Here is a 15028-nt window from a genome sequence, read left to right on the forward strand (position 1 = left end):
CAGACACACACACGCCCGAGGGAGAACTGGAACCTCCGACGGGGGGAGCGGCGCGGACGGCGGCCAAGCGCCCCAGACCGCGCGCCAGTTACCCCGCGCGGCAATCCCAAGTGATGTGATCAACAAGGAAAAGCATCAGAACGTTTGGCTATAAACGAGCTGGAATGAGGAGCAACCATTTCCAACCCACTGAGCCTCAATACCTTTTTCACAACATTCCATCTATTAGTCACAAATCTCATTTGAGTTCTTCTTCCCTTCTCTAGGGCCTCAACCGTCTTCAGTAATTATGGATCCTTTCTTTGTTCATTAGTGGAGTGATAGCTGGTTTTACACCAGCACTGTATTGTTCTTCCAATGGAGCACTAATTCTTACGCCCTCCAAAGAGCTCTTCCTAGTCTTAATACTATATTTGGGTCGTCTGGCCTGGCTTGTTTCCTCTTTGGAAAACTGATTACGGGATGATTTGGGACTGTTTGTTGTAAATTGTGATACATATTTCTCTGTGTTCACTACTAGTGGCTATCATCGTCGATGGCCTTTTGTGAGGCTCAGTACCTTTCTACACCAAACTGGAGAATTATAGTTTCACTCGAAAGTCCTGATTGTTCACTGGAACGTGTCAAGTCGATGACGGGAGAATAACTGTGTCTTCAATGGCAGAAAATCGCCGAGAGTGATCTTCGTTGCGTGAGCTTGTTGGAGTACCTTCATAAACCTGGAGCGCCTATCTTATACCGTCTATGAGTGTTTCTCATGCCTGCAAAAAGTTCTATGCAAGGATGACATTATGGCTACATCCTGATCAAATTGGAAATTTGAAAGACAGTGATATGTCATTGATAGTTATTCTCACAACATAGGTTCCCATCCTACTAAAAAATCTTCTTCACGTTCTGATACCATACAAAATTATGGGCCTAATCGGGTTGGCGGTCAGTGACGAGGTCACGACTTCCCGACAGTTTTACACCTGCCGACTCCGAGGCCCTCAAGACTGTAGCAGGTCGCCAGATGTCCAGACTTCTGGAACACGTGCCCGGCTGCGGCGCCCCGGGCGGGCTACTGTCGCCGGCTGGTCGGCTGCAGTTGCCTGGCTGCCCTGCTCACTCAACGTCTCACGGCGCAGTACCTCCCGAGGCACTTCTTCTTTCTCCACAGCAGCGCACGACGTGCCCAAAGCCTCCGCAGTGGGAACAGTCCTGACTGTTCTCCTCTGTTCACCGAATGACCGCTTTTCTAGAGCCGATTGAATCTGCGTCGCCGACAATCTCTGATGCTGCTTGAAGGTTGCCGCACAAGTCTACGATTTCCGTTTTCATCCCTCGATGTGGGCTACTCTCTTATGGATGGGTCAGACATTCAACAATGCTGCTTCCGGCCTTCTGGATTTGACATCAGTAGACGTCACGAACTCTTGTGTCTGTCCTATTACTGCCTGGCGTATTAGCGATGCGAGTAAGTGAAGCGTTTTTAGCAAAATAGACGGAAAGAGGAATTACTGTTCGATTATAAACTACTGGCCATTAAAATTGCTACACCAAGAAGAAATGCAGATGATAAATGGGTATTCATTGGACAAATATATTATACTAGAGCTGACATGTGATTACATTTTCACGCAATTTCGGTGCATAGATCCTCAGAAATGAGTACCCAGAACAACCACCTCTGGCCGTAATAACGGCCTTGATACGCCTGGGCATTAAGTCAAACAGAGCTCGCATGGTGTGTACAGGTACAGCTGCCCATGCCCCTTGAACACGATACCACAGTTCATCAAGAGCAGTGACTGACGTATTGTGAGGAGCCAGTTGCTCGGCCACCATTGACCAGACGTTTTCAATTGGTGGGAGATCTGGAGAATGTGCTAGCCAGGGCAGCAGTCGAACATTTTCTGTATCCAGAAAGGCCCGTACAGCTCCTGCACTTGCGGTCGTGCATTATCCTGCTGAAATGTAGGGTTTCGCAGGGATCGAATGAGGGGTAGAGCCAACACATCTGAAATGTAACGTCCACTGAACCCACCGATTGCATATTCTTCTGACAGTCATTGGATCTCGAGCAACGCGAGCAGCAATGTCGCGATACGATAAGCCGCAATCGCTATAGGCTACAATCCGACCTTTATCAAAGTCGGAAACGTGATGGTACGCATATCTCCTCCTTACACGAGGCATCACAACGTTTCACCAGGCAACGCGGGTCAACTGCTGTTTGTGTATGAGAAATCAGTTGGAAACTTTCCTCATGTCAGCACGTTGTAGGTGTCGCCACGGGCGCCAACCTTGTGTGAATGCTCTGAAAAGCTAATCGTTTGCATATCACAGCATCTTCTTCCTGTCGGTTAAATTTCGCGTCTGTAGCACGTCACCTTCGTGGTGTAGCAATTTTAATGGCCAGTGGTGTATTTTGTCGATCAGTCGCTGGAAACTGCAACATCCGAAAAATATCTGGTAGTAGGCGTCCAGAGCGACTTAAAGTGTAACGACCACGTAGAGCTATTCTTACTGTAGCCCTTAGTCTGGTTTGATTCGCCTCTCCCCGCCACTCTGCGTTCTGCAGACCTCTTGCTCTCTTCATAACTTACATCCGTTTTAGCTTGCTTACTGTAGTCAACTTTTGTCTCTCCCCTCATTTCCCTTCTTTACAAAATTGACAATTCCTCGATGCCTCAGGATGTGTCCTAACAACGGATCCCTTCTTTTAGTCAGGTTGTGCCATAAATTTCTTTTCGCCTTCATTCGATTTAGTAGGTCTCTATTAGCAGTACGATCTTTCTACCTATACTATAGTCCGACCCACGAACGATTCCGGTTCGCGCAGGTCGAGAAACAGAGACTGCGATTGCATTAGCACCAGCACGCGCGCACACGCGCTTTGCGCTTGATGTAAGCGTGTATTCTACAAATTATGTCTTTAGCTTGCTTGTGTAGAATTGTCGCGTACCTCCATTATCAGCCGTGACAGCTCGCAACAAATGGAATAAGAATTCACTACATAACTCGGTACAATCACGTTTAATGCTCGCACTGGGTACGACATTCACAGTAAAAGCGTTCGAACATTACTGGACTCTCATTGGCTGTAGAATGCGTGACGTAGGTGCGCAGAACGAGCCTAAACTCGACCGCCATCCTTTGTGATTCCAACTATTGCCTTCACCATTCTTCTGTAGCAACACATTTAAAAACTTCTGTTCTCATCTCGTCTTTACCGTACACTGTACACGTTTGAATCCAGACAAATGACTTCAGAAAAGACTTCCTAACACTTGAAGTAATATTCGACATTAACACACTTCTGTTTTTGATAAAAGATTGTGTTGAAATTGTAAATCTCCGTTTTATATCCTATTACTGGATCCAACAATGCTTCAAAATTGTTAAACATCTTTGGGAATTGGATATAGTCTCTGATCTCTTTCTCCTTTTCCTCTATGTCCATCTCCTCCTCCTCCTCCGTCACTTTCTCCACCACCTCCATCCCCTCCTTCGCTCCATTCCCTCTTTCCTCTCCCCCTCCCTCTCCTTACCCGTGAGCCTTGTGTATTGTTACGGAAAGGAAACGTTGATTGGGAACTGAAGTCGCTTAAAATACGTTCATAAGCTGGTTGGGATCCTCGATACATGGGATACTAGAGAGACTCGTCCAGTTGCTGGATCTATGGGGATAGTAGTTTCAATGACAGTGTTTCCTATAGTTTTAATATCCAAACGCGTAGGATTACAAAGTTCCGGACGATTCAGACCCCGTGGTGGTATTGTAATCTTAGGTCGATAAGCCATAAATACAACATTCCTGTCATCTGCTAAAACTCATAGCGTGGAAGAAAACAAAACAACACATCGCTGCGTATACAATTTTTGTTTAAAATTATAAGGAAAGATATTACATGGAAGGAACCATTTGTCTAATTGTTAACATACAGCGCTATTGTAGTTAAACGTGACTACGAGAAAGAAAACTAAAACACAGGATTACACAGCACAGCATTTTCTTCCTCGCAATCGGATTTAACAGAAAACCTGCACATTGCTACTGAAAATATTATGTAACCCATGTCAGTGCAAACTTTTATTAGAGCATCACGTACAAATGTTACGTACATCTGTCAAAAACGTTTCGAGAGTTATATATATATATATGCCTGTGCAAACGTTCATTAGAGCGCCAACAAGTGAAGTAATCGGTCAAGAACGTTTCGAGATCTAAGATAACAATTCTTCCCCTTTGTGCATTACACACACACACACACACACACACACACACACACACACACACAAGGTGTACATAAATTTCGGGAACCCTTTCAATTGTTTATTGCACAAGAACCAAACATTGTACAGATATCATACATACGTCATTAAGAAAAGAAACCCTGAAAGTTTTTTTTTTTTCATGTATACCGCCACAGCGTAGTTTGGTAATTTGCCGATAGTCAGCGCTAGTGGCAAACATGGCGAGTTCAGGTAAGGAGCGAGCTGTTTCACGAAATGACCTCCCCGATCACTAGATCTCAATCCGTGTAACTTTTTTCTGTGGGGACACATTAAAGATCTGATATATGTACCGCCTCTACGAAGTGATGTAGCAGAGCTCCGGAAGAGAATACGGGAAGCGCCTGCCACAGTCGACGATGCCATGCTGGGACGGGTATGGCAAGAACGATTACAGTATTGACGTCTGCCGGGTCACTCATGGTTTGCATATCGAATGTTTGTAAAAAAAACTTTCGGAGTTTCTCTTCAAAATGCAAGACTTATGACATTTGTACAGTGTTTAGTTCTTGTGCAATAAATAATTGAAAGTGTTCCCAGACTTTATGTACACCCTGTATATTTGTAGCCTCTGCCCGTGCAAGCGTTTATTAGAGTACTGCGTTGAAATTTGAAGTTAATCGGTCAAGAACTTTTCGAGGTATTTGGAATCAACGTTAAGCAACGTCTTGTCTTTATGTAGTAGTGTAGATGGCTTCTGCCATTAACATTTATTTTGCTGTCCAAATAACAAAATTCATGTTCCATATATTGCTTCCAGTTTTCAGCCCTCTCTTTGTTCCGTATTACTGGTTTGCCTTCTGAGCTGTTTGTGTTCCTGCAGCAGTCTTCCTTTTTCTCCTGTTATTTCCTACACGTGGCATAGTCAAACATGTTTCTACAGCGTTGCATTTATACTCTTGCCGTTCCTGCTCTGCCTTTTAACACTTTTAGAGAGTCTCATTACTACAGCCTGCTTCTTTTGATGCATTATTCTATCTTTTCCTTTTATCAATTGAATTTTATATCTCGCTTGCTTTATCGTTGTCCCCACTATTTACTCTGTCAAAGAGTAGGTGTTTCGTTAAACCAACAAATACTTGGATAACGACATGCTAGAAATTGCCTCCTCGCAACAGTTTTTTTATGTCAGTTTCCATGTAGACCAATACACGACGTAGCTTGTGACAACACTGCACACAAATACAGAGTTATTACAAATGACTGAAGCGATTTCACAGCTCTACAATAACTTTATTATTTGAGATATTTTCACAATGCTTTGCACACACATGCAAAAACTCAAAAAGTTTTTTTTAGGCATTCACAAATGTTCGATATGTGCCCCTTTAGTGATTCGGCAGACATCAAGCCGATAATCAAGTTCCTCCCACACTCGGCGCAGCATGTCCCCATCAATGAGTTCGAAAGCATCGTTGATGCGAGCTCGCAGTTCTGGCACGTTTCTTGGTAGAGGAGGTTTAAACACTGAATCTTTCACATAACCCCACAGAAAGAAATCGCATGGAGTTAAGTCGGGAGAACGTGGAGGCCATGACATGAATTGCTGATCATGATCTCCACCACGACCGATCCATCGGTTTTCCAATCTCCTGTTCAAGAAATGCCGAACATCATGATGGAAGTGCGGTGGAGCACCATCCTGTTGAAAGATGAAGTCGGCGCTGTCGGTCTCCAGTTCTGGCATGAGCCAATTTTCCGCGGGCTACGCGTGAAACTTGCCCGCACACGTTCAACCGTTTCTTCGCTCACTGCAGGCCGACCCGTTGATTTCCCCTTACAGAGGCATCCAGAAGCTTTAAACTGCGCATACCATCGCCGAATGGAGTTAGCAGTTCGTGGATCTTTGTTGAACTTCGTCCTGAAGTCTCGTTGCACTGTTATGACTGACTGATGTGAGTGCATTTCAAGCACGACATACGCTTTCTCGGCTTCTGTCGCCATTTTGTCTCACTGCGCTCTCGAGCCCTCTGGCGGCAGAAACCTGAAGTGCGGCTTCATCCGAACAAAACTTTATGAGTTTTTCTACGTATCTGTAGTGTGTCGTGACCATATGTCAATGAATGGAGCTACAGTGAATTTATGAAATCGCTTCAATCATTTGTAATAGCCCTGTATATAGGTCAGAGGTTTAAAAACTGCATCATATAAAACACAGCTGTCCTTTTTTGTTTTTGTTAAAGACGATTAATTTCGTCCATGAATCCGTTCATCTTCGGGTCACAAAAAGGTACTCAGCTATGCAACAGAAAATGAAATTCTTAAACTGTTGTGTAGTGACAACATTATGTCAAGTTAGAAATTCGAACTTAAGCTTAATCCCAAGACACGGCACAATACACGAGTAATAAAAGAATAAGGTTAACCACCAGACCATTATAAAGTCATACTCTTGATTCTGTCGGTTTCGTGGGTTTGATAACACTGCCGCCGCACCCGAAAGTCGGCTTCAACACCTACTCGTTGTGGATTGTGTAATCTTAGAAAGCTCTCAGTTACTTTCAAAACTTTATTTAGTTATTGTTTTTAATTTCTTTCACGAGTGTTACAACCATCTAAATTTGCATCATGTGGATGCTGCGCATCTGATTGAACGTATAAGTGCATGTATTGAATGAGTCCTATGCTAAAGGTGAAGCAAAGAAAGTATGTAAGATGTTTATTTCCAGCAGAAAGCGCTTTCGTTTTATTTGCGGATCATGCAGTATATGGACGTTGTCTCTCACGGTATATCAGACAGCAGAGAAGATTAATTTCTTCTTACAACAGAACTGATAGGGTGCAGCGGAATATAACGTACGCATAAAGAGAAATCATTTTATTCAATCACGGTATAGTACGGTTATAGAACTCTCAACAAGAAATGGAGGGATGCATGTTTTCCTATCACTCCACAGAACGGAGTGAAAGACGTAATTACGAGCGCTAAGAAAATGAAATTAAGGTGACTGGGCGTGCGCTGGTCATCATTTCAAAAATCTCCTGTGATCTGGGTACTGATATGATGAGCAGAAAGTTGATTCTATTTTATTGCACTTTTGTTTACCTATAACGTTCCACTGTCATGCAAAGGCAGCAGCAGCAAGCAATAAATTAGGTGCTATGTTAGCCAAACCTTTAAATAACTCGAGTGTTGTAAACAATGGAGGCGCCTCTTGAACAAAGATTCCGCCGGTTTCTGACGTGTCACTACTGATAAATTTTACGAATGAACAATGAAATACGAAGTCATTTTAAAATGTGGAACTGCGGCTACATCTCAGTCCACGTTTTTACATACCGCACTTACTGTCTGAAGTGATGCATTGCCTACTAGCATTTATCTTGCCAGTCAACTTCATAGACACAAAAACGGTAAATTTGACAATCTGTTTCCTTCGACAAGGCTTAAATACCTAGTTTTCACGAAAATTAGCTCCACCTATAGGTGCTACATGTGGTCTACTTTGACAATAGAGGACAGGAGCAAGAGGACACATTTCGGAAATGGTGTTCAGAATGCTTGTCAGTTCACCACAGTAACGATACAAAGTATACGAAATACACATTAACACAAAAAACTACTCACTACGAAGGAATTATCCGAATGAGACGGAAACAGGTACACTACTGGCCACTAAAATTGCTACACCACGAAGATGACGTGCTACAGACGCGAAATTTACCCGGCAGGAAGATGATGCTGTGATATGCAAATGATTAGCTTTTCACAGCATTCACACAAGGTTGGCGCCGGTGGCGACACCTACAACGCGCTGACATGAGGAAAGTTTCCAACCGATTTCTCATACACAAACAGCAGTTGACCGGCGTTGCCTGGTGAAACGTTGTTGTGGACCAACACGTTACTGACTCCCTCAATCTGTGAATCTCTTTCACTCGAATAAATCACCCAATTCTTCTAAAACTGTAATCATTTGTTTGCTTGTACAAGCACTTCACATCCACCGACTTCCTTCTCATTCGGCAAATTCCTCTTTCGTGCATCTTTTTTCGGTTAGTGTGTATAGCTGAAACGCTACATTTTCTATTACCATTTCTAGGAGGCAAACCAGGAAGGAGGTAGTAAAATTCGTAGCATACATAAAGGGAGCAATTATAATGGGTATGTGGGCCTCTTCTAATGAAGTATTACGATGTTTTGCTGATCGGACAGTTCCCTACTTGATTTACTTTTATAGTCCGTCAAAAATGTTTTGTAATTTGAAATCGCTTGTAATCCTTAATCACGCGCAGACCTATCGAAACTCTTTTTTCAATTACAACATGGCGAACGAGGCAGTGCCCAGGAAACAGCAGGTCGGGGAAGCTGAGTGCTCAGATATCAGAGTTCAACGTCCAGGTAGTATAGACGTCACGTGCGCATAGTTACCCAATCTTTCGTGATTTTCATGTCGATAGTCTAGGGCATTATAACGAACAGTAATATATTTGCTGCACCATATTGCAAAGACCCATACCAAACTTCATTTGTTGCTAGTGGCTGGAGAAAGCCTGCAACTGTAAAAACAATGGGCGTGTTTTTTGCCAAAATAATTTTTCTGGTGCCAGTCACGATTTTCTTTATAACATTTCTTGGAAGACGCGTTAGGGACATGATTCCCGGTTTCACGTTTGTTTCTACATGTGTTATTGCATTTGTGGAAGATGTTCTCGATGTTGGAGTTCCTGCTTCATCTTGTTGATTTACTGTCACACATAAATACCCGAAATTTTGTAATTAATTACGTATCCTTATATATAGATAATGGGGACTCTGGAAAATAAACATTTACTTACGTTTTTTCTTGTAATTATCTTACGCAGAAACACATATTGAACATCACTAGCACAACTTACAAAGTCTTGAAAGAACTGGAAATATACTGAAACTACAAGATCATAATACGATCTGTTAGGATTCATCTCATAAATAAAATATGAAGAAAACATACTGAATGAAAAACGGGGAAGTAACTCATTGGACTTCTTCAGATGCTTCGATACTATCCTTAAATGAGCAAATGAAACAGTGTTACATAGAAATAAGTACCTTTCTAACCAATATATGAATGGCTTATTTCTATAATGGTACAAGTGCATTACCTCCACTTTTCCGTCTATAATGCTTCTGAAATTAATGAGCCAAACCAACAGAGAGAAAGGTTCATCTCTATCAAGAAGCGACATGCTTGAATATTTCTGGTATCTCATCTGCAGAGTTTTCAGCACCTTTCTATATTGTGCCCGTAAATTTTGCTCGTGACTTTTAATATAACGGGCGACGAAAAAGTTTCCGATCGATGGTCGTAGAGCCTAGAATGGGTACACCAATCAGGCGAAATCACCGTGACAACTGAGGCAACCAACCCACCGACTTACCGGGTTGAAGATCCGAGTTTAGTAAACCACTGTGCTCTGATGCGTGAAGGCCGTAACTGCCTGCTGAACATCGTCGTCCGACAGGAATCTTCGACCCTTCGACACCTTTTTTTGGGGGAAAGACCAGGAGTTTCGGGAGGGCGCTCGACTGTCCCCCACTTGAGTGGATGTAACTTCTGGGTTACGACATTTGCGATATGGGAACGTCCATTATCATGAAAAAGCAGCTTACAGCATGGAATCTGGTGCACCATTCCAGAACGGTAGTTCCTGACAGACATGCTAACCCATCCACATTCTTCATTCTCCGGTGGATGATTACTGGTGTTTGTCCTTCGGCAGCCAAAACAACAGTATCAGGACGAAAAAACGGTTCAAATGGCTCTGAGCACAGTGGGACTTAATATCTGAGGTCATCATTCCCCTACAACTTAGAACTACTCAAACCTAACTAGCAGTCGCGCGGTTCCGGACTGAAGCGTCTAGAACCGCTCGGGCACAGCGGCCGGCGTATCAGGACGTTGGTCCTGTTTGGACCCATTCGGCAATAGCGTCGCCGTAGTTCCCGGTTCCGCATTCGGCGCACGCACGACGTAAAGACACGAATGGCACAGTAATCCCCTGCCTAAGAGCCGGTGGTTGTACTGTCTGTACACCCGCGTCTCAGACGTGCTACGTTGCGTATTTGCTTCAGCAACGCCCTCAAACAGAAAAACTTTTTGATCGCTAGTTACAAAAGCTCATTTTCCAAATTTGCCACTAACTGTATATAAAGATACATCATTAATTACAAAATTGCGCGTGTTTATACACAGTGTGTCCCGATTCCATTAGGACTGTGCCTATGAAAACTGAAAGTCACGGATCGTGATCACAAAATCACTGTATTTATTAAAAATAGTCTTCCCCTGAATAAAAACACAGATAGAATCATTGTAAAAGCATTTTAAAACAGTGACTGTAGTCCTTTTTGGAGTTGCATTTCGCACTGCAGTAGAGTTTCTTTGGTTGTCCTTAACTGCGTCATCTCGCTTCCCACGCCCGGGTTCCCGGGTTCGATTCCCGGCGGGGTCAGGGATTTTCTCTGCCTCGTGATGGCTGGGTGGTGTGTGCTGTCCTTAGGTTAGTTAGGTTTAAGTAGTTCTAAGTTCTAGGGGACTGATGACCATAGATGTTAAGTCCCATAGCGCTCAGAGCCATTTGAACCATTTTGATTTTGAACTGCGTCATAACGTTCTTTCACTGCCTACTTCAATTTGGGGAACAACCAGCTGTGGCCAACAACTTGTGGACAGTCTTCGCTTCGCGTGTCGGGATGTCGCCACGGAGGAGCAACAATGAACCTACCTCTCGCTATTCTGGTCGAATTCTACGAAATCCCGCCCACAAGCGCCGCACGCCTGAAAAAATTTCGATGTTGCCTGACGGCTTCACTGCCATTTTCGGACGAGCGTCGGACACGAACCGGTCGAGTCGCGGGCAGGATGCCTGCCTGCTGCAGCAGTGCTAGCGCGATGACCTTCTACATAGCTGTTTTTCGAACTTCACAGCTTGTCAACGAGATAGCACTGCAGCTGGAATTTCACTTAAGCACTCCTAACGGAAATGGACACTCTGTGTGTACTACAAGCAACAGAATAAGACAGCAGCTCACACGTATAAAACATCACGCACAGATGCCATAATACACTATGCAAACCACACGAAAATGGGGATCGTTTCCAGAAAAGCGGCCTGCAAGAAAATAAAAGGAAGTCGCTACATGCAGCAGAGAAAGTTACGAAGGCTATTCGGAAAGTAACGTCCGATCGGTCGCGAAATGAAAGCTACAGTAAAAATCAAAATTTTTTTATTCGCAACAGTTGGCCACACCTTCCAGCTAGCTCTCTAAATAGTCGCCTCTCCGACATAGACATTTGTCGTAGCGTTGTGCAGACTTTTCAGTACCCTCGTCAGAGAAAGCAGCCGCCTGTGCTTTCCGCCAATGCTCTACCCTGGTCTGCCTTTCGTTGTTTGTGCCAAAATAGCCAGCAGTTCATGTGAGCACAGATGAACAACGGAGGGAGCCAATTAAGGGCTGTGCTGTGGGCGATCAAACACTCCCCATCGTAAACGCTGCAGGGGCGTCTTCATTGCCCCTGCAGAATGCGGCTCAAACTTGTCTCGAAGAAAGAAACGCGTGACACTTACGTTATGTGGGCTGCATAGCTTCGAGCGAAAACTCTCATCAGATCCACATACACTATGTGATCAAAAGTATCCGGACGCCTGGCTGGAAATGGGTTACAAGTTCGTGGCGCCCTCCAACGGTAATGCTGGAATTCAGTATGGTGTTGGACCACCCTTAGCCTGGATGACAGCTTCCATTCTCGCAGGCATACGTTCAATCAGGTGCTGGAAGGTTTCTTGGGGAATGGCAGCCCATTTTTCACCGAGTGCTGCACTGAGTAGAGGTATCGCTGTCGGTCGGTGAGGCCTAACACGATGTCGGTGTTCCAAAACATCTCAAAGGTTTTCTGTAGGATTCAGGTGAAGACTCTGTCCCGGCTAGTCCATTACAGGGATGTTACTGTCGTGTAACCACTCCGCCACAGGACGTGCATTATGAACACGTGCTCGATCGTGTTTAGATATGCAATGGCCATCCCCGAATTGTTCTTCAACGGAGGGAAGCAAGAAGGTGCTTAAAACATCAATATAGGGCTGTGCTGTGATAGTGCCACGCGAAACAACATGCGGTGCAAGTCCCCTTCATGAGAAAGACGACCACATCCTAACACCACCGCCTCCGAATTTTACTGTTGACAGTACACATGCTGGGAGATGACGTTCACCGGGCATTGGCATACCCACACCCTGCACTCGGATCGCCACATTGTGGACCGTGATTCGTCACTCCACACAACGTTTTTCCACTCTTTAATCGTCCAATGCTTACGCTCCTTACACCAAGCGAGGCGTCGTTTGGAATTTACTAGGGTGATGTGTCGATTGTGAGCAGCCGCCCGACCATGAAATCCAAGTTTTCTCAGCTCCCGCCTAACTGTCTTAGTACTTGCAGTGAGTCCTGATGCAGTTTGGAATTCCTGTGTGATGTTCTGAATAGATGTCTGCCTATTACACATTACGTCCCTCTTCAAATGTCGGCGGTCTCTTGTCAGTCAACAGACGAGGTCGGCCTTTGCGGTTTTGTGCTGCACGTGTCCTTTCACGTTTCCTCTTCACTATCACATCGGAAACAGTGGACCTACGGATGGTAAGAGTGTGGAAATCTCGCGTACAGACGTACGACGCAAGTGACACCCTATCAGCTGACCACGGTCAAAGTCCACGAGTTCCGCGGAGCGCCCCATTCGGCTCTCTGAGGATGTCTAGTGACTACTAAGGTCGCTGACACGGAGTACCTGGCAGTAGGTGGCAGCGCAGTGCACCTAGTAGGAGAAACGTATGTTTTTGGGGGTGTCCGGATACTTTTGATCACATAGTGTACTTGGCGGAACCCACTGTTGTTTTAGGCATTTTTACGTGAACTCTTTGCGCTCTGAACCTAAAAGATGGTTCAAATGGCTCTGACCACTATGGGACTCAACATCTGAGGTCATCAGTCCCCTAGAACTTAGAACTACTTAAACCTAACTAACCTAAGGACAGCACACACACCCATGCCCGAGGCAGGATTCGAACCTGCGACCGTAGCAGTCCCGCGGTTCCGGACTGCAGCGCCAGAACCGCTAGACCACCGCGGCCGGCCGAACCGAAAAGAGCGACGTGAAGCGATCACCAGGCACACTAAAGACACTGCCCAACACATCTGTGCACAGTGGTTTTCATTTCGTGCCTAATCGGACCTTTCTTTCCGAACACGCCTCGTATTTTATGGACGAACGAACCCAACACTACAGAAAATAACGAAACAGCTACAGTCATAGTGGAAGGGTTGGGTAGATGGAAGAGGGGAGGTGTTTTTTTTCGCTGGATTTCAGTAGACAGGAGGACGCAGTGCGCACCTTGCGAGGAGACGGCGCGGCTGCGCACCAGGTCGACCTTGTTGCCGACGAGGATGGCGGGGCGCGCGCGCAGCAGCTCCCAGTCGGCGAGGCGCGCCAGCTCGCCCTCGGCGCGCTGGAAGCTCGCCTTGTCGATCACAGAGTACATCACCACGAACGCGTCCGGCGGCTCCTGGCGGTCCAGCTCCACCTGCGACACGCGCGCCCGCCCCCAGGTCAGCGCCCGCCGGCACTCCCACCCCCGCCACCCCCAACCCACTGCTACTGCTAGTCGCGCGCGAGCCTCACCTTCGGGTTGGTCATGTTGATGAAGCACAGCTCGGACTCCTCGCCGTTCAGCATGATGAACACCGACTGCTCCTTTGGCACATCTGAAACAAACAGAGGAAGCTCGCGTCACCACGACGGCAAATAAATACGTAAATAAATTGTCCACAGTTTCTTTTTTTGTGGTTTTAGGCCTCACAACTACAGTTATGAGTGCACCGCGAGGCACAATGTTAAAACAACTACTAAAAGTGACAACACTATAAAAGGCATATAAGCAAGCAAGGGGTTAAAAGAAAACAGCATAATCAAATGTCCTTAGACAGGTTTGTCAAGTGGATAAAACGAAGAACGCGAGCAGCTGCTCCTGGGTCATCCGCTAAAATTTCATCCAGAATACATGGCAGGCCAAGATCAACGCGCAGTGTATTAAAATTCGGACGGGACGTTAAAATGTGGCGTACCGTCAGCAACTGCCCACACGGGCAGAACGGCGCCGGCGCAACCGTCAGCAGATGGCGGTGGCTGAACCGGCAGTGTCCAATCCGCAACCGGGCCAAAACGACCTCCTCCCGCCGAGAAGGGCGTGAAGAGGTCTTCCGAGCCGTGGGGAGAGGTTTCGAGGCCCGAAGTTTGTTTTCTAAGTGTAGACCAATCGGCATGCCACAGCTATAAAATGCGCTGACAAATGGCCGTGCTAAAATCAGATGAAGGCACACAACAAGAAGCTGGCCGAGGCTGGAGGACCGCAGCCTTGGCCGCGGCATCTGCAGCTTCGTTCCCAGGGATACCGACATGGCCAGGAACCCACATAAAGGTAACCGGAGAACCGTCGTCCGCCAGCTGCTGAAGAGAGCGTTGGATCCGATGCACGAAAGGGTGAACCGGATACGGATCACTGAGGCTCTGGATGGCGCTCAGGGAATCGGAGCAGATGACATAAGCAGAATGTCGGTGGCGGCGGATGTAAAGAACAGCCTCATAGAGCAAATAGCTCAGCTGTGAAGACCGCACAATGGCCATGGAGCCGATATTTGAAACTGTGTGCCCCGGCAATAAAAGAACACCCGACACCGTCATTGGTCTTAGAGCCATCTGTATAAATGAAGATC

At 45.7% G+C, this 15028-nt stretch overlaps 1 protein-coding gene across 1 annotated transcript in view; it reads right to left on the reverse strand.

Annotated features, from left to right (window-relative positions):
- The window catches only part of LOC126176013 (GTP-binding protein GEM-like), a 540057-nt gene that overhangs the window by 36526 nt on the left and 488503 nt on the right, over positions 1 to 15028 (reverse strand). Inside the window, exons 2-3 of the mRNA XM_049923131.1 lie at positions 13938 to 14020; positions 13650 to 13839 (exon numbers count right to left, since the gene is read on the reverse strand). Of these exons, the coding sequence (XP_049779088.1) occupies positions 13650 to 13839; positions 13938 to 14020 (273 nt within the window). The remainder of the gene's footprint in view (positions 1 to 13649; positions 13840 to 13937; positions 14021 to 15028) is intronic.

Source organism: Schistocerca cancellata, chromosome 3, assembly GCF_023864275.1.
Source record: "Schistocerca cancellata isolate TAMUIC-IGC-003103 chromosome 3, iqSchCanc2.1, whole genome shotgun sequence".
Taxonomy (NCBI): domain Eukaryota; kingdom Metazoa; phylum Arthropoda; class Insecta; order Orthoptera; family Acrididae; genus Schistocerca; species Schistocerca cancellata.